The 18,686-nt window shown below is 42.6% G+C and overlaps 1 protein-coding gene across 1 annotated transcript in view; it reads right to left on the reverse strand.

Moving 5' to 3' along the window:
• Positions 1–3,709: 3,709 nt before the first annotated feature.
• The window catches only part of RNF175 (ring finger protein 175), a 42,890-nt gene continuing 27,913 nt past the window's right edge, over positions 3,710–18,686 (reverse strand). The window contains 6 exon segments of the mRNA XM_048847182.2: positions 3,710–3,830; positions 4,667–4,768; positions 10,381–10,514; positions 11,275–11,398; positions 15,697–15,830; positions 16,051–16,060. Coding sequence (XP_048703139.2) covers positions 3,710–3,830; positions 4,667–4,768; positions 10,381–10,514; positions 11,275–11,398; positions 15,697–15,830; positions 16,051–16,060 — 625 coding nt within the window.

The raw sequence follows: 18,686 nt of genomic DNA on the forward strand, positions 1-18,686 counted from the left end.
TCTGCAACAGATCCCAAAAAGCACTACGTACCTCAGCTTCACTGATCTTGCACCTTAATTCAAAAGTTTATTGGTGACTTCTGACACCCTTGTATCAAGAGAGGGGTGCATGTGAAGAGACTATTTTGCAGATTTTATGATGGACTTCAGTGAAGTTATGATTAGTACAAGCAGTTCTTTAAAGAGGGGAGCACTGATACAGCAAAAACAATGGAGAGAGAGGTGCTCACAGAGATTAGTGGTAAAGATAGGGCTTGTTTACACTTCTCTGCAGGACTACCGGGGTGTGAATAGTAGCATGCACCAAAGTGCTGCACCCTTTACTTCCTGGTGTGGGTGCTGCAGACACGAATTTAAAAGTTCCTAGTTCATATTAACTTAGTCCTCTCCAAACAGGGCTACCTTAATGCAAAACAGAAGCCTTTTAGTTTGTGCCAACAGCATCCAGTCAGGGGAGTGACAGTACAGCATTATGGTACACACTGCTGTTCACACTCCTGTAACCTGAACTGTGGGATAGTGTAGACATAGCCTCAGATTAATATTTGCTGCATTTGGGAAAAAGTGATCTTGAGTTAGTCCTCACAGCTGTGGATGGTCCTCCAAATAATCACATTAAAGGGTGCTGTTTAACACTGGCTGAATAACTGACTATTTGGGTCAGGTGCAGGTCTGAAAAATAAAGAGAATCACATTGGGTCAACCCAAAAGTAAACTGTTTCACAATTTTCAGTGACCTGAAATGTTGAAAAAAGTTTCAGTTTAATTTCAAGGGTTTTTTTCAACATTTAAAAAGAAACTTTAAATAAAACTCAGGGAAATTTCAAAATCTTTCTGCAATGAAAAAATATAAATATTTTGTTTTGGAACTACCAAATAAAACATTTTGACATTTCCAAATGTTTTTTCTTTTTTCAGATCTAAACAATGAGCCAAAATTGACCCACATTCGCGAACTGTTTCAATTGAGCTGAATCTGCATTTGTTTTCACCAAAAAAAGGTTTTTGTATGTAAAATTTTGCCAAGCTGTAGTGATTCATTTAAGTCTTATGAGCCAATCCTAAATTTCATCAGCCAATGTTATCTGTCATAGAGTGGCTGGGCTCCTAAAGGAGCAGTAGGCCACAGCCCTACCTGGGACAAGCTTAGCTCATCTCCCCAGATGGGGAGGATGAGTAGATTCATAGATTCATAGATAGATATTTATGTTAGAAGGGACCATTATGATCATCTAGTCTGACCTCCTGCACAATGCAGGCCACAGAATTTCACCCACCACTCCTGCAAAAAACCTCACACCTATATCTGTGCTACTGAGGTCCTCAAATCGTAGTTTAAAGACTTCAAGGAGCAGAGAATCCTCCAGCAAGTGACCTGTGCCCCATGCTACAGAGGAAGGCGAAAAACCTCCAGGGCCTCTTCCAATCTGCCCTGGAGGAAAATTCCTTCCCGACCCCAAATATGGCAATCAGCTAAACCCTGAGCATATGGGCAAGATTCATCAGCCAGATACTACAGAAAATTCTTTCCTGGGTAACTCAGATTCCACCCCATCTGATATCCCATCACAGGCCATTGGGCCTATTTATCATGAATATTTAATTACCAAACCATGTTATCCCATCATACCATCTCCTCCATAAACTTATCGAGTTTAATCTTAAAGCCAGATAGGTCTTTTGCCCCCACTGCTTCCCTTGGAAGGCTATTCCAAAACTTCACTCCTCTGATGGTTAGAAACCTTCATCTAATTTCTAGTCTAAATTTCCTGGTGGCCAGTTTATATCCATTTGTTCTTGTGTCCACATTGGTACTGAGCTTAAATAATTCCTCTCCCTCTCCGGTATTTATCCCTCTGATATATTTATAGAGAGCAATCATATCTCCCCTCAACCTTCTTTTAGTTAGGCTGAACAAGCCAAGCTCCTTGAGTCTCCTTTCATAAGACAAGTTTTCCATTCCTCGGATCATCCCAGTAGCCCTTCTCTGTACCTGTTCCAGTTTGAATTCATCCTTCATAAACATGGGAGATCAGAACTGCACACAGTATTCCAGGTAAGGTCTCACCAGTGCCTTGTATAACGGTACTAAAACCTCCTTATCCCTATTAGAAATACCTCTCCTGATGCATCCCAAGACCGCATTAGCTTTTTTCACAGCCATATCACATTGGCGGCTCATAGTCATCCTATGATCAACCAATACTCCAAGGTCCTTTTCCTCCTCCGTTACTTCTAATTGATGCGTCCCCAGCTTATAACTAAAATTCTTGTTATTAATCCCTAAATGCATGACCTTACACTTCTCACTATTAAATTTCATCCTATTACTATTACTCCAGTTTACAAGGTCATCCAGATCCTCCTATAGGATATCCCTGCCTTCTCAAAATTGGCAATACCTCCCAGCTTTGTATCATCCGCAAACTTTTTTTTTTTTTTTTTTGTGCCGAGGTCAGTAATAAAAAGATTAAATAAGATTGGCCCCAAACCGATCCTTGAGGAACTCCACTGGTAACCTCCCTCCAGCCTGACAGTTCACCTTTCAGTAGGACCCACTGTAGTCTCTCCTTTAACCAATTCCTTATCCACCTTTCAATTTTCCTATTGATCCCTATCTTATCCAATTTAACTAATAATTCCCCATGTGGCACGGTATCAAATGCCTTACTGAAATCTAGGTAAATTAGATCCACTGTGTTTCCTTTGTCTAAAAAATCTGTTACGTTCTCAAAGAAGGAGATCAGGTTGGTTTGGCACGATCTACCTTTTTTAAAACCATGTTGTATTTTGTCCCATTTACCATTGAGTACTAATGAATGAGATCATGACTAACTGAGGCCAGGCCTAGGGATATAAGGGAGAAGCCTGAGGGAGAGCGAGGAGCTGGAGTATTACTGCCTCCCACTGGAGCTACATAGGGCTGGGAGTGTCAGGCAGAACAGAAGCAGCTGGCTTGGAGAAGCTGTTGCAGGTGAGTGCTGTAGGGAATAAAGGGACTGTTTGGATTATAACCCAGCTTCAGGAAGGCAGGCTGGGAACTCCTGATTCAATGAGAGAGACTGAACTCAGCTCTGAAAAGGAGGGATGGGGGACGCCTGATTCCAGGAGAGAGAACTGTTCAAACTGTAGAACTTGGGGCCTGCTGGTGAAGCTGATATGAAGTACTGATGTCTCTATAGGCTAAAGTGGAGCTCCCTCCAGAGGGGAGATGTTTTCAAATTACGTGGAATTGGTGGCATTTTTGAGGAGCCCTGGGAGAAAGGGAAACTGAGGCAGTGTGCTGCAGAACCACCCCAGCCAGGAGAATGCGCTCAGAAGGTGGCTACCTATTTACACTACCTATCTTTCAGTAATCTGACTTGAACATCAAACAGTCGGTGCTACTGACATACTTACTAGTGCAGCAAATATAAAAAAAAAATTCAGAAATAGTCATAATGAGAAAAATAGCCATTTCTTTTACTAACCCTATTGTCCTGTCATAAATGTCCCTTTCCATGCACACTTTGAGAAAATCAGAAATGTTTTAATTTCATGCTGTTCAAGTAATGTAGTATTGGGCTCTTGTAGAGCAGTGCAACAAGAATACCAGAGGTCAGTCTCCTAAGGTCTTTATAATATTGTAAAAATATAATTTATAGACTATACATAGTATTTTGCATATTGAAATATCCAACATTTTGCATTCTGGGTATAATCTCAAATCCTATTCTAAGCCCAACGAATAGTTAATGACTTGGACTATTCCTATAACAACTGGTTGCCAGGCCACCAGATAGTGGAGCCAATCCAACAGTTGCCCATACAAAACAGGTGTACGCTCCCACCTAAGCTACTGTTAAGAAAACCTGCTGCCAAGATTGTTTAAAGGTGAAAAGAGATTTGGTATGACATTAGTTCCTTCATCAATAAGTGAAGAAAAGTACTTGTTTCATTTTCTCTAACATAGTGCTCTCTGGTTCCTCTAAAGCAGTGATACTCGGATTGTTGCTCATGACCCGCAAGTGGGTCTTTAATATGTCTCCTGCAGCTCTTTGCAGCATGTGATATTAAAATACTGAGTGACTTAATTATTCACCAATCTAAGTTATTAACCAATTAAGTTATCAACTTGCATGAAGTTATTAACTTATTTGCTGTGAGAATAATTTTATTTTTATATATAACTGTTCAATAGGGGAAATATGAATAGTACTAAAGTAAATGAAATAATGCATTCACTACTGAGGCTCTTTTGGGTAATGTTGATTGCTAATTTGGCTCCTGAACCACTGAGGTCTGAGTATCACTGCTCTAGATAATTGTATTTTGAACGATATTCTCATAAAAATGTTTAAAGTAAAATTTAAACAGCTTCCCCAAGGGGAATTGAAATGGGTTGAAAAAGTCAGTAGGACAAACTCTGCTTCAACTTGAATGGGGTTTCACAAATGCAGCAGCAGAACTTGAGCTACTGTCCTTCCTTCTGGAGAAACTAGGAGAGAGAACTTTTGTTTACTAACTAGTAAGAAGGAAGTAAAGAAATCTGCTGCTATTTTAACTGGCTTTTTTTTTTCTTTTCTTTATTTTACTCCCACCTCTCTCCACTGGATTATAACAAACTAGCAAAGTCAAAAGAATTAAAAAATTCAAGTAAAAAACACACCTTTTAAGAAAAGGAGACGGGTTACTTAACTTTCTCTTTAAATCAACTTTCTCGCTGCAGTATGGGCAAGTCTGCTTTTTGCCAACAATGCACCAACCTCGGATGCAAAATTCATGAAATCTTGCATCCGGTAAGGATTCTTTCAAATATAACCAAGGAACAATACATGCTTCTGTGAACTTATCTACAGATTTGAATTATTATTGATTGTGCACACTGCACTGCTATTTATCTCAGGCACTTACACAAGTCACTTAACCTCTCTGCATCAGTTTCCTCAACTAAAAATGGGGATAATGATATTTACCCAACTTGGATACAAAGCATGCCACACAAGTTCATATTATATTTATTATTATTAATTTTATTATTAGATATGGGCCCAAGGCAAAATTCTGGATGTGGACATCCTTGAGTTTTGGAATAACTGGAATCCAGAGCCAAATTTAGTAATACCTGGCCCTATTCTTGAATGGGCTGAAGCACACAATCTCAGATCAAAATTCTCTTGAATTTCACAGCTTGGGTCTATAACTATTCTCTTGAGAGTCTAAGGACACTGTTAAAGAAAAAAGTACAGTTGAGCATTTGAAATGCATGGAAAGTCAGGAACCTTGTGAAGTTGTTGCAAAGTAGGTTATAATTTCTTTTTTAATTTCGGGGAGAGGGGATTAAATGTGTAATTAGTTGTAAACTACTTAAATTAAGCTATTAAAAAGTGATATCTGTTACCTTATTACAGCTTTAAAGGTCTCCTGTCCTTGTCATGCTTTCATATATTGAGTCTGATTCTGATCCCACTTTCACTCATGCAAATTTGGGGGTAACCTTACCTGAAGTCAGTCACACCAGTGTAACTAGGCTAGGTGAGTGAAGAATTAGGCCCTTGGGTGAGATCCACAAAGGTACTTAGGTGCCTTAAGTTTAGGGTTTAGATGCCTAAGTCCCAGTTCCACAAAACCCTGTAGGCTCCTAAACTAACTCAATGCCTAACTTTCTGCCTCTGAGCCTGTGCACTGATGCCTATCTCCTGCCTAAGCCCAGAGCACTTCATGAACCAGGGGAAGATGAACATTTGTCTTTCTAATTTGCACGCAGCGCCCAATTGGGTAGAGTGCTGAGACACTACCTACCGGATCGGGTCCCATTCAAAACCTGGCAGCAGGAGGCGCCCACCTTAACTTTTAGCTCAGTGGTTAACACTCTCACCTGGGATGTGGGAGACCCAGGTTCAATTTACCCCTCAGGCAGAAGGGGTGAAATAATTTTAAACAGGGATCTCCCATCTCTCATAAGCATGCTCTGCTTGGGGGTGGCCAACCTGAACCTGAGAAGGAGCCAGAATTTACCAATGTACATTGCCAAAGAGCCACAGTAATATGTCAGCAGCCTCCCATTAGTTCCCCCACCACTCCCAGCGCCTCCCGCCCATCGGCAGCCCCGCCAATCAGCACCTCCCACTTCCTCCCCACACCTCCCGATCAGCTGTTTCATGGAGTGCAGGAGGCTCTGGGGGAGAGGAGCAAGAGGGTGGGAAGGGGTGGAGTGGGGGCAGGGCCTGTGGCAGAGCCAGGGGTTGAGCAGAGGGCAACCCCCAGCACATTGGAAAGTTGGTGCCTGTATCTTCAGCCCCAGAGTCGGTGCCTATACAAGGAGCCGCATATTAACTTCTGAAGAGCCACATGTGGCTCCGGAGCCACAGGTTAGCCACCCCTGCTCTACTCCTAGACCTATGGCTTCCTTAATCTCCCCTGCTGAAGCTCTTCTCCTTTGTATAAACAATTAGTGACTAGAGCGGGGGACTGGATCCTGGTTAGGGTGGGTGTCTTAACCATCAGGCTACAGTTATTCTCCTTGTCCCTGCATCCACCGAATGACTATTTAAGTTTTTATCTACAGTGGGACAGTATAATCAGGAGAGATTAAAGGAGCCCCGCATCAGCCCCAGACCTCTGGAGTGATGGGAGACCCCTGTTTAAATCCCCACCCCCCATACCTCTGCCTGAGGGGGAACCAAACCTAGATCGCTCACATCCATGGTGGCCATATTTCCCTGTGCTGAATATGGGACACTTGGTAAAATTACTCTTATTCAAGCGATTTCAATGGCAATCATTCCAAACTACGCAGTACAAATATTCAAATTAACATCAAGTTGACTGAGCCCTTGTTAAAAAGAAATACTGCAGAGTTGGATTATTTTTATTTACCTTATTATTTTTAAGGCTTTAGGGCTCACACGGTGAGAGGACCCCCCCCCCCCACCTGTCTGATATTGGGAGTGACCGACCCTCCCTGCCCAGCGCTCTCTGCCCTCCATGCCTGGCTGGGCCCCTGGGATGGACCCACCTTACCTGGTGTTGCGTCCAACCAAGGCACCATGTGGAGGGGGAAATGCAGGGTCAAATCCCCCCTACCCCAGATTTCTGTGAGGATTCACACCAGAATGTGGCCAGCAGCAGCCTTTTTGCACTGTGCGGAAGGGAAGGAGCAGGACCTGCCTCCAGCTGCACAGTGCCGGGGAGGGATGACCTGGCCAGTGTCTTTGCAGAGCTCATCTATTTTTTTTCCTCCTCTTCCTGCCCCCCCTCACCTCCACGGCTGGAAGCAGTTTGTCCCTTCCTGCCCGCACAGTGTTGAAAGGCAGCTAACACCTCCAGGTTGCTGCTGGCCACCAACATATAACTCAGCCACCTCCTGTCCCCAGGCTACAGTATGGGCAGGAAGGGGTTAAGTCCTAAGGATGCATTGTGCAGCAGGGCCCAGACACCCTGATTGCAGGGGCTTCAGCAAACCAGGCCAGAGAGGTGGCTCAGTGGGGGAGGACAACTAGGGGCGGGTGAAGAGGGTGCTAAACCCCTGCCCAGGGGGCTGATGTTAACCCTGCAGGGTCAGGGCGCAAACAGGCTGGAAATCACTTTCCCTCACCACTCCAGAGCTTAGCTGAGGGGCAGAGAGGATTCCCTGTGCTGTGTGGAGCTTTGGCGCATGCAGGGCTCAGCTCCTCCTGGACAGCGCCCCGGGATGGAGGGTCTTGGGCTTTCCTGGGGTGCCAGCCCAGCCAGAGGCAGTGGGGGAAGGAAGGAGCCTGCCAGCCAGGCTTAGTGAGCTTAGCGTTCTGACTGGGGGCTGGTTCTCTGCACAGTGCTGAGGGGATAGGGAGGAGCTGCAGGGGGCGAAGGGGCAAAGCAGGGAGGACAGCAAGAGGGGAAGCACCTAAAAGGCCGATGGGTGGGCAGCAGAGGTGAAACGTAATGGCCATCGCCTGGCACTTGCCCGCACTCACCAGCCACCACAGCATGCATCCAAAAACGCGACTGGGGGCAGAGCCCTGCTAGACGATAGCTGGCACGCAGTGGGGGCTCTGCGGACAGACCAGCAGGGGGAGGGGCCAGCCCCGCCACCAGCCTTGCATACCCACTGGGCCCTCCACTACCACTGGTAGGCGGGCAGCTGGCAAGCAGGGATCTGACCAGCAGCAAGACCTGCCAGTACTAATGGGGGGAGAGAAGGGGGAGATGGACAATTTGCACATTTTAAAGAAAAAGTCATGACACCTGCAGGAGGGCTTAAGTATGGGACTGTCCCTTTAAAAACGGGATGCCTAGTCATCCTACCCACATCCCACGTGAGTGCATTAACCATGAGGCTAAAAGTTATGGGGTGAGCAGCAGCTCCATTTTATGTGTGAGACAGGTGCCTAACTCATTCCTGCAGGAAACTTCTTAGGTGTCTAAGCTGCCTTACTTCAAGAGATGTGTTTTCATTTGTGGACCGCTAAGCAAAGACGGGCATCTCCCTGCAGCCCAGAGGCAGTAGCCTACCTCTGAGAGTGGGGCAGGGATTATCACACACCTCTTTTGTTGATCTCTCTAATGTGCTGGCTTTTGTGGCTCACACTCCGATCTCCCCATTTATTGTATAGGGAGTCTAGGTGCCTAACTCAGGCTTTGTGGATCATAGTGGTGTTCCTGTGATTGTTTTTTTCTTTCTTTTTTTTTTCTAGGAGCCTACAAGTTAGACACTGTGATGCTCAGCAATGCAATGACTAAATCCCTTGTGGATCAGGCCCTTCTGTCTTAACCTATGGTACATCAGATGGCAGCATTGGCTCAGTGAAACTGCGTCTCTCACTCGGTGAAATTCAACTTGCAGCTCCTCTGTTCTATGGCACTGATTTTTCTGGAGAAGGATATGCAAATGCTGCTGCTACGCAGTCAAGCTATTATTGAACTGTAGATATGGACCGCTACATAGAAAGTGGGCAATGGTCATAGATTCTAAAGCCAGAAGGGACCATTATGATCATCTAGTCTGACCTCTATACCACAGGCCATAGAAATGCCCAAAATTAATTCTTTTAGAAAAAAAGCCAATATTGATTTTTAAAATGGTCAGTGACAGAGTATCCACCATAACCATTGGAACAATTTACCTAGGTCAATTACTCTCACTGTTAAAAATATACACCTTTATTTCCAGTTCGTATAAACAGTAATCAAGTCACCCCTTAACCTTTGCTTTGTTAAGCTAAACAGATAGACCCTTGAGTCTGTCATTGTAAGGCAAGTTTTCTGTTCTCTTGGCTTATCTCTGAACCCTCTCCAATTTTTCAACGTTGTTCTTGAATTGTGGTCAGCAGAACTGGACATAGTATTCCAGTAGCAGTCTCACCAGTGCCAAATACAGAAGTAAAATAACCTCTCTATGCCTCGAGATTCACCTGTTTATGCATCCAAAGATCAGATTAGCCCTTTAGGCCACAGCCTTGCAGTGGGAGCTCATAGTCAGCTGATTATCCACCATGATCCCCAAATCTTTTTCAGAGTCACAGTTTTGCAGGATAGTCCCTCATCCTGTAAGTATGGCTTGCCTTCTTTGTTCCTAGAGGTATATATTTACATTTTAGCCATGTTAAAAATGCATATTTGCTTGCTTGCACCCAAGTTACCAAGCAATCCAGATCACTCCGTATCAGTGGCCTGTTCTCTGAATTATTTTCCACTCCCACGATTTGTGTGTCATCTGCAAACTTCATCAGGGATAATTTCATGTTTTCTCCCAGGTCTTTGATAAGTGTTAAATAGTGTGGGGCCAAGAACAGAGCCGTGTGGGATCCCACTACAAACACACCCATTCAATGATGATTCCCCATTTACAATTACGTTTTGAGGCATGTTACGTTAGCCAACTTTTAATTCATTTAATATGTGCCATATTAATTTTATATCATTCTAGTTTTTAATCAAACTGTTGTGCAGTACCAAGTCAAATGCCTTACAAAGGTCTATGTACATTACATAAAACGCTGTTATCTTTATCAATCAGGCTTGTAATCTCAGGTTTGTCCCAGGGGCCTGCTGCCTCTGTGGTCACTGGGAGCTGCAGGAGGCCGGTGCTTGCAAAATGTCTCATGGCCTGCTTATCCTGATAGGCCGCAGGTTGCCCACCACTGGGTTAGCTGCTTGATGCACATGAGTTTCAGTAGCTTGGGAAGCAAGCATTGCATGGTAGCACTTAAACTTAAGTCTTCCACTAAACCTCATGTGAGCAGACAGGCTACTTATTCCATATTCCTATTTTTACCTTTTGTGCTGTGGTTTCTTTGATTGTGTTCATTTATTTCTTTCCCCTCCCCCGCCCCCCCACTGTTTGTTGCTAATTTGTTTTATTTTTGGTGCAACAGCAAGAAAAGAGGAAACCATTATTTCATAATTGAATTGAAAGGATACACATGATTGCATGACAGCTGGTAGGTATTTTCAATGATCCCTTCCTCATTTATGTCCACAAAGATTTTCTGTCTACAGACTGCACAGATGTTGTTGGACAAATTTCTTGTAGGCATCCCACTGACATTATAAAACTGCTGCATATTTATAGTGGGGGTGAGAGAAACAACATTTTCCATTAGGGCCAAGGAGATACAAATAACTCAGTGTAAGTCCACAATGGACACAAGTGTTAAGGAAAGGAATGAAAGAAGCTAAAACTGTTTTAGATACTAGTGACAGAATGTATAGATCCTGCCATGTAGGTGGTATGGAGAGAATTAAAACCTTCTTGCTGAGAAGAAAATTTCAATAAGTATCTCTCTTGCAAAGCCTGCCAAACACCCCAGACTTAGGGAATGCAGGTGTCCTTAGTGAAGGCTAATTGCCTCATTAAGAAGAAAAGTCAAGAATTTCAAAAAGGGAAAGATTTAAAGACTCTTTCACTGGGTTTTGGAGAACTAAGAAGCAGACCCACCTATGGAAATGAGGAGTCTTTTTTTAGTTTCTTGTTTATATGGACTCAGGTTGAGAGAAATGCTATTTTTGCCTTTTTTTGTTTTGTTTTTGTTTGGAACAGCCCTCTATATTGCTATATAGGGATTGTCTCCTAGCTCAGACCATTGCATACTCACTGGTTTGTAATACTGTATTAAGAAATTCCTTTTGAAACTAAGATCAGTAAGAAAGTAGGAGAGTTTGCCTATGGCACAATAAACGTTGTCTTTAAGGAAAGATTAGTTAAATTTCTGGAAAGAGTATGGGGGGGCCTTTCTTCTAGAGTAGGAGTACAACTAGACTCAAAAGCTCATTCCCAGTCAATCTGACTTTCATTCAAAATAATGAAACCAGCACTTACCCCATAGTGGAAGCCATGTAATCAGAACAAATCTCTGCAAAGTCTCTTCCCATCACTCCATAGTAGAGTCCATAAAACAGCAAAATCACACCAAAATCCATGGAATCTTCAGTCTTGATTCTGTATAAAAACAGATAAAAAACAGCATATGGGTGTGTTTGCTCGTGTACAGAATTATAAGGAGAAAGTATCAAACTGATTTTTTACTCCTAATAGCTCTGGCTTTTGTTTTTCCTCATTACAACTCAGTTTTTAATTTCCTTCGAAGCCAACTTCATATTTGTGGTGTAATAAGAAACACAACATTAATCTCATAAAAGTATGCTCTAACAATTTCTGTTATCTTATAGAACTTAACTCTATCTAAATATTATAGAAAGTGCAAAATTGCATTTTTTTCCAAGGGAAAAATTGTTAAACTACAAATGAATTAGGTAGACCTTTTATTGTTTTGAGGAAGCAACAAAATCACCCAATACTTAGTAAAAATGTAAGATGCCTTTCAAATAAATGCTAAATTATTTTAGCTGAAATAATTCATCCTGGAAAAAATGCTCAACAGTAAAGTTCACTATACTGCAGTAAATGAAGTTTAGAAGTCGAAGCACTACACAAAAATAACAGTCAGGAATTGTGAAGATACTGTGATCTAAATAAAAAGGTTAACTATGATGTTAATAAGGCTTATTGTTAAGTCACCTTCTACAGTAGTTTACGTTATACAATATTAGTTACTTATAGCACCCAGAAGATTACTAGGTATCATAGAATATCAGGGTTGGAAGGGACCTCAGGAGGTCGTCTAGTCCAAACTCCTGATCAAAGCAGGACCAATCCCCAACTAAATCATCCCAGCTAGGGCTTTGTCAAGCCTGACTGAAAACCTCTAACCTAGGGAGATGGTGGAATCTCCTTCCTAATTCATTCCAGTTCTTTATAGATCAGGTCCCTGTCCTGCTGAGTTTACAAACCTAGTGAGGTAAATAGAAAGGAGCATAAACACTGCCAAATTAAGTGTAATGTAATAAAAAAATGTAATAAAAAAAACCAAAAAGGAGTTTGAAGAACAGCTTGCCAAAAACTCAAAAGGTAATAACAAAATGATTTTTAAGTACATCAGAAGCAGGAAGCCTGTTAAACAACCAGTGGGGCCCCGGGATGATCGAGATACAAAAGGAGCACTTAAGGACGATAAAGTCATTGCAGAGAAACTAAATGAATTCTTTGCTTCAGTCTCCACGGCTGAGGATGTTAGGGAGATTCCCAAACCTGAGCCATCTTTTGTAGGTGACAAATCTGAGGAATTGTCACAGATTGAAGTGTCACTAGAGGAGGTTTGGGAATTAATTGAGAAACTTAACAGTAACAAGTCACCAGGACAATATGGCATTCACCCAAGAGTTCTGAAAGAACTCAAATGTGAAATTGCGGAACGATTACCTCTGGTTTGTAACCTGTCTTTTAAATCAGCTTCTGTACCCAATGACTGGAAGATAGCTAATGTAATGCCAATATTTAAGAAGGGCTCTAGAGGTGATCCTGGCAATTACAGACTGGTAAGTCTAACGTCAGTACCGGGCAAATTAGTTGAAACAATAGTAAAGAATAAAATTGTCAGACACTTAGAAGAACTTAAATTGTTGGGCAAAAGTCAACATGATTTCTGTAAAGGGAAATCATGTCTTACTAATCTATTAGAGTTCTTTGAAGGGGTCAACAAACGTGGACAAGGGGGATCCCAGTGGACATAGTGTACTTAGATTTCCAGAAAGCCTTTGACAAGGTCCCTCACCAAAGGCTCTTACGTAAATTAAGCTGTCATGGGATAAGAGGGAAGATCCTTTCATGGATTGAGAACTGGTTAAAAGACCGGGAACAAAGGTAGGAATAAATGGTACATTTTCAGAATGGAGAGGGCTAACTAGTGGTGTTCCCCAAGAGTCAGTCCAAGGACCAATCCTATTCAACTTATTCATAAATGATCCGGAGAAAGGGGTAAACAGTGAGGTGGCCAAGTTTGCAGATGATACTAAACTGCTGAAGATAGTTAAGACCAAAGCAGACTGTGCAGAACTTCAAAAAGATCTCACAAAACTAAGGGATTGGGCAACAAAATGGCAAATGAAATTTAATGTGGATAAATGTAAAGTAATGCACATTGGAAAAAATAACCCCGACTATACATACAATATAATGGTGGCTAATTTAGCTACAACTAATCAGGAAAAAGATCTTGGAGTCATTGTGGATAGTTCTCTGAAGATGTCCATGCAGTGTGCAGCGGCAGTCAAAAAAGCAAACAAGATGTTAGGAATCATTAAAGGGATAGAGAACAAGACAGAGAATATCTTATTGCCCTTATGTAAATCCATGGTATGCCCACATCTTGAATACTGTGTACAGGTGTGGTCTCCTCATCTCAAAAAAGATATACTGGCATTAGAAAAGATTCAGAAAAGAGCAACTAAAATGATTAGGGGTTTGGAAAGGGGCCTATATGAGGAGAGATTAAAGAGGCTAGGACTTTTCAGCTTGGAAAAGAGGAGACTAAGGGGGGGATATGATAGAGGTATATAAAATCATGAGTGGTGTGGAGAAAGTGAATAAGGAAAAGTTATTTACTGGTTCCCATACTATAAGAACTAGGGGCCACCAAATGAAATTAATGGGCAGCAGGTTTAAAACAAATAAAAGGAGTTCTTCTTCACACAACACACAGTCAACCTGTGAAACTCCTTGCCTGAGGAGTTGCGAAGGCTAAGACTATAACAGGGTTTAAAAGAGAACTGGATATTCATGGACGTTAAGTCCATTAATGGCTATTAGCCAGGATGGGTAAGGAATGGTGTCCCTAGCCTCTGTTTGTCAGAGGGTGGAGATGGATGGCAGGAGAGAGATCACTTGATCATTACCTGTTAGGTTCACTCCCCCTGGGGCACCTGGCATTGACCACTGTCGGTAGACAGGATACTGGGCTGGATGGACCTTTGGTCTCACCCAGTATGGCCGTTCTTATGTACAATCTAATCATACATACTGTACACACGCATAAAAGAACAACAGATGATATATAAACTTTACAAACTCCCCAGGCTTTTCTTTGCCTCATCTCCAGTGCTCCCATAGCTCCAAACCAATGCTGCCTGTAAACATTAAATGGGTACTTTCAAGGTTATCCAGTCACTCCCATCTGGGAAGTACATGTAATATTTTAGGCAGTTTTCCAAAACATTTCATTTCATGTTTCCTTCTAAAAATCAGTATTACAAACACTGTTTTCTTATCAGCAACTGTAGACGAACAAGCCACTCTGTTTCTTTACTTATTTGCATACACAGATTGGAGGGTATAATGCAATAACTGCCCTGAAGGAGACCCAAATAAGGGTCTTTTGTTCCCTAGCCATTAGTGGCTGCAAGTGCTGTGGGGGGTGGCATGAACTTGGGCGAAGGTAACTCCTAATATTCCTCCATAGAAATTTGTATAGTTGCTTCTGCATTGGCATTGATGATGGGCTGTGGAGGTAGCAAAATTCAGCCTTTCAATCCAAGAGCAGCCATATAGGCCAGGACTCTCTGGGAGGCCAGAAACTTCCCCCAGGAGTACGCTCTCACAGACCTGGGAGCCTCCCATGAGGCATAAGAATGCACTGCTAATTTTTCCTGAGAGGAGGGGAGACACGGAGAGCCTTTAAAATGAGTGCAGTGGTTGTTTCCATGAATTTGGGGGTGGAGTGGTGGGTTTGGTTAAAACCTTGATTGGATTTTGGCACAGGAAAGGAAATTTTGTAAATATCCTTAAAACAATTAATCAGTAGGGAGATGTGTAATAGTGTGTGGAATGAGTTGGGTTAATGAGAACAGAACTGAAGCTAGGGGTAAGAGTCAAAATCAAAAAAAGAAAAAACTAAACAATACAATAGATGAGTAGAGAGGCAATTGGACATAGCCATATATAAAGAGGAACTACAAGATGTGTGCTAAACATCACTCTGATCACCATGTTTATATATTTTATTTCTGTCCCTTAGCCTGTGAATGCATCATCTGCTGTGCAAATCCCATTGCAGAGCAGGGCCTTACTTAACAGTTAAAATAAGTGGTTAGAAGTGCAAACACTGTGGTGGTATGTAATTTTATTTTTTCCCCTTCTAATCCAGGAATACAATATATGAAGCCACTAAAGCAGTTTAAGTATCAAGTCTCAGATTAATTGTGCAAAAAAAAAAAAATCAAGAAACAAGAGAAAATGTAAACCTGTGTCCTAAGCTATAGTTATTTGTTTGACGCGGGGAAAAGATTAGATTTCAGGTGAAAGTTTTCATTGCAACCATCAAAGTTTATAAAAATTCTACATAAAAGGCATATTTTGAAAGTAATAAGAGACACACAATTTGAAGATTACCTGAAGATACTTACTGAAAGACTAAATTAAATCCAAACATGGTAAACATTATATCTAAATAACCCACAATTCCAACTGCATAACTCAGTTTATAGAGAAGAAGAAACCACTTGTAGACCAACCTGTGGATCAGAGAAAAGGAAACATACTGAAGATCTCCAAAATCTCATACAGTATCGTATCTTAGACTGCTACATCTTTTTACAAATTCAGTTTCCAGCAAAAGCAAGTTTAAAAATGTCCTTTGTCTATATTCAAAATGAAACTGGGATTAATATCCATTTGGACGGAACCTCCTTTCTTATCACAAGAAATTGGTGTATCACCACACAGGCATATTTAGCAAAATGACATTACCGAGAAGGTACCCTGGTAATGCTCCACCAAAAGACGACTAGTGATCATTAGGATTTACTGCTGTGAGTAGTCACTTTTGAAGTAAATGATAGTGCTCAAATGGAGCTACTCACTGTAGTAAGCACCATGCTGTAGTGTTCGTGGGGTGAGGCCCATAGCTGAATATAGGAGTTAAGATACACATATATGGTGGTTTCAGAGTAACAGTCGTGTTAGTCTGTCTTTGCAAAAAGAAAAGGAGTACTTGTGGCACCTTAGAGACTAACCAATTTATTTGAGCATGAGCTTTCGTGAGCTACAGCTCACTTCATCGGATGCATACCGTGGAAACTGCAGTAGACATTATATACACACAGAGACCATGAAACAATACCCCCTCCCACCCCACTGTCCTGCTGGTAATAGTTTTTCCAAAGTGATCATCAAGTTGGGCCATTTCCAGCACAAATCCAGGTTTTCTCACCCTCCGCCCCCCCACACACAAACTCACTCTCCTGCTGGTAATAGCCCATCCAAAGTGACCACTCTCTTCACAATGTGTATGATAATCAAGGTGGGTCATTTCCAGCACAAATCCAGGTTCTCTCACTCCCTCACCCCCCTCCAAAAAACCACACACACAAACTCACTCTGCTGCTGGTAATAGCTTATCAGAAGTGACCACTCTCCCTACAATGTGCATGATAATCAAGGTGGGCCATTTCCAGCACAAATCCAGGTTTTCTCACCCCCCCACCCCCATACACACACAAACTCACTCTCCTGCTGGTAATAGCTTATCTAAAGTGATCATTAAGTTGGGCCATTTCCAGCACAAATGCAGGTTTTCTCACCCTCCGCTCCCCCCCGCCACACAAACTCACTCTCCTGCTGGTAATAGCCCATCCAAAGTGACCATTCTCTTCACAATGTGTATGATAATCAAGGTGGGCCATTTCCTGCACAAATCCAGGTTCTCTCACCCCCTCACCCCCCTCCAAAAACCACACACACAAACTCAATCTCCTGCTGGTAATAGCTTATCCAAAGTGACCACTCTCCCTACAATGTGCATGATAATCAAGGTGGGCCATTTCCAGCATAAATCCAGGTTTTCTCACCCCCACACCCCCATACACACACAAACTCACTCTCCTGCTGGTAATAGCTCATCCAAAGTGACCACTCTCCCTACAATGTGCATGGTAATCAAGGTGGGTCATTTCCAGCACAGATCCAGGTTTTTTCAACCCCCCCCCGCCCCCGGGAACATACACATAAACTCACTCTCCTGCTCGCAATAGCTCATCCAAACTGACCACTCTCCAAGTTTAAATCCAAGTTTAACCAGAACGTCTGGGGGCGGGGTAGGAAAAAGCAAGGGGAAATAGGCTGCCTTGCATAATGACTTACTCACTCCCAGTCTCTATTTAAGCCTAAATTAACAGTATCCAATTTGCAAATGAATTCCAATTCAGCAGTTTATTGCAGGAGTCTGGATTTGAAGTTTTTTTGTTGTAAGATAGTGACCTTCATGTCGGTGATTGCGTGACCAGAGAGATTGAAGTGTTCTCCGACTGGTTTATGAATGTTATAATTCTTGACATCTGATTTGTGTCCATTCATTCTTTTACGTAGAGACTGTCCAGTTTGACCAATGTACATGGCAGAGGGGCATTGCTGGCACATGATCGCATATATCACATTGGTGGCTGTGCAGGTGAACGAGCCTCTGATAGTGTGGCTGATGTTATTAGGCCCTGTGATGGTGTCACCTATGGGATAGATATGTGGGCACAGTTGGCAACGGGCTTTGTTGCAAGGATAGGTTCCTGGGCTAGTGGTTCTGTTGTGTGGTATGTGGTTGTTGGTGAGTATTTGCTTCAAGTTGCGGGGCTGTCTGTAGGCAAGGACTGGCCTGTCTCCCAAGATTTCTGAGAGTGTTGGGTCATCCTTCAGGATAGGTTGTAGATCCTTAATAATGCGTTGGAGGGGTTTTAGTTGGGGGCTGAAGGTGACAGCTAGTGACGTTCTGTTATTTTCTTTGTTAGGCCTATCCTGTAGTAGGTGACTTCTGGGAACTCTTCTGGCTCTATCAATCTGTTTCTTCACTTCTGCAGGTGGGTATTGTAGTTGTAAGAAAGCTTGATAGAGATCTTGTAGGTATTTGTCTCTGTCTGAGGGGTTGGAGCAAATGCGGTTGTATCGCAGAGCTTGGCTGTAGACGATGGATCGTGTGGTTTGGTCAGGGTGAAAGCTGGAGGCATGTAGATAGGAATAGCGGTCAGTAGGCTTCCGGTATAGGGTGGTGTTTATGTGACCATTGTTTATTAGCACTGTAGTGTCCAGGAAGTGGATCTCTTGTGTGGACTGGACCAGGCTGAGGTTGATGGTGGGATGGAAATTGTTGAAATCATGGTGGAATTCCTCAAGGGCTTCTTTTCCATGGGTCCAGATGATGAAGATGTCATCAATATAGTGCAAGTAGAGTAGGGGCTTTAGGGGACGAGAGCTGAGGAAGCGTTGTTCTAAATCAGCCATAAAAATGTTGGCATACTGTGGGGCCATGCGGGTACCCATAGCAGTGCCGCTGATCTGAAGGTATACATTGTCCCCAAATGTAAAATAGTTATGGGTAAGGACAAAGTCACAAAGTTCAGCCACCAGG

Source organism: Caretta caretta, chromosome 4, assembly GCF_965140235.1.
Source record: "Caretta caretta isolate rCarCar2 chromosome 4, rCarCar1.hap1, whole genome shotgun sequence".
In the NCBI taxonomy this organism is placed as follows: Eukaryota; Metazoa; Chordata; order Testudines; family Cheloniidae; genus Caretta; species Caretta caretta.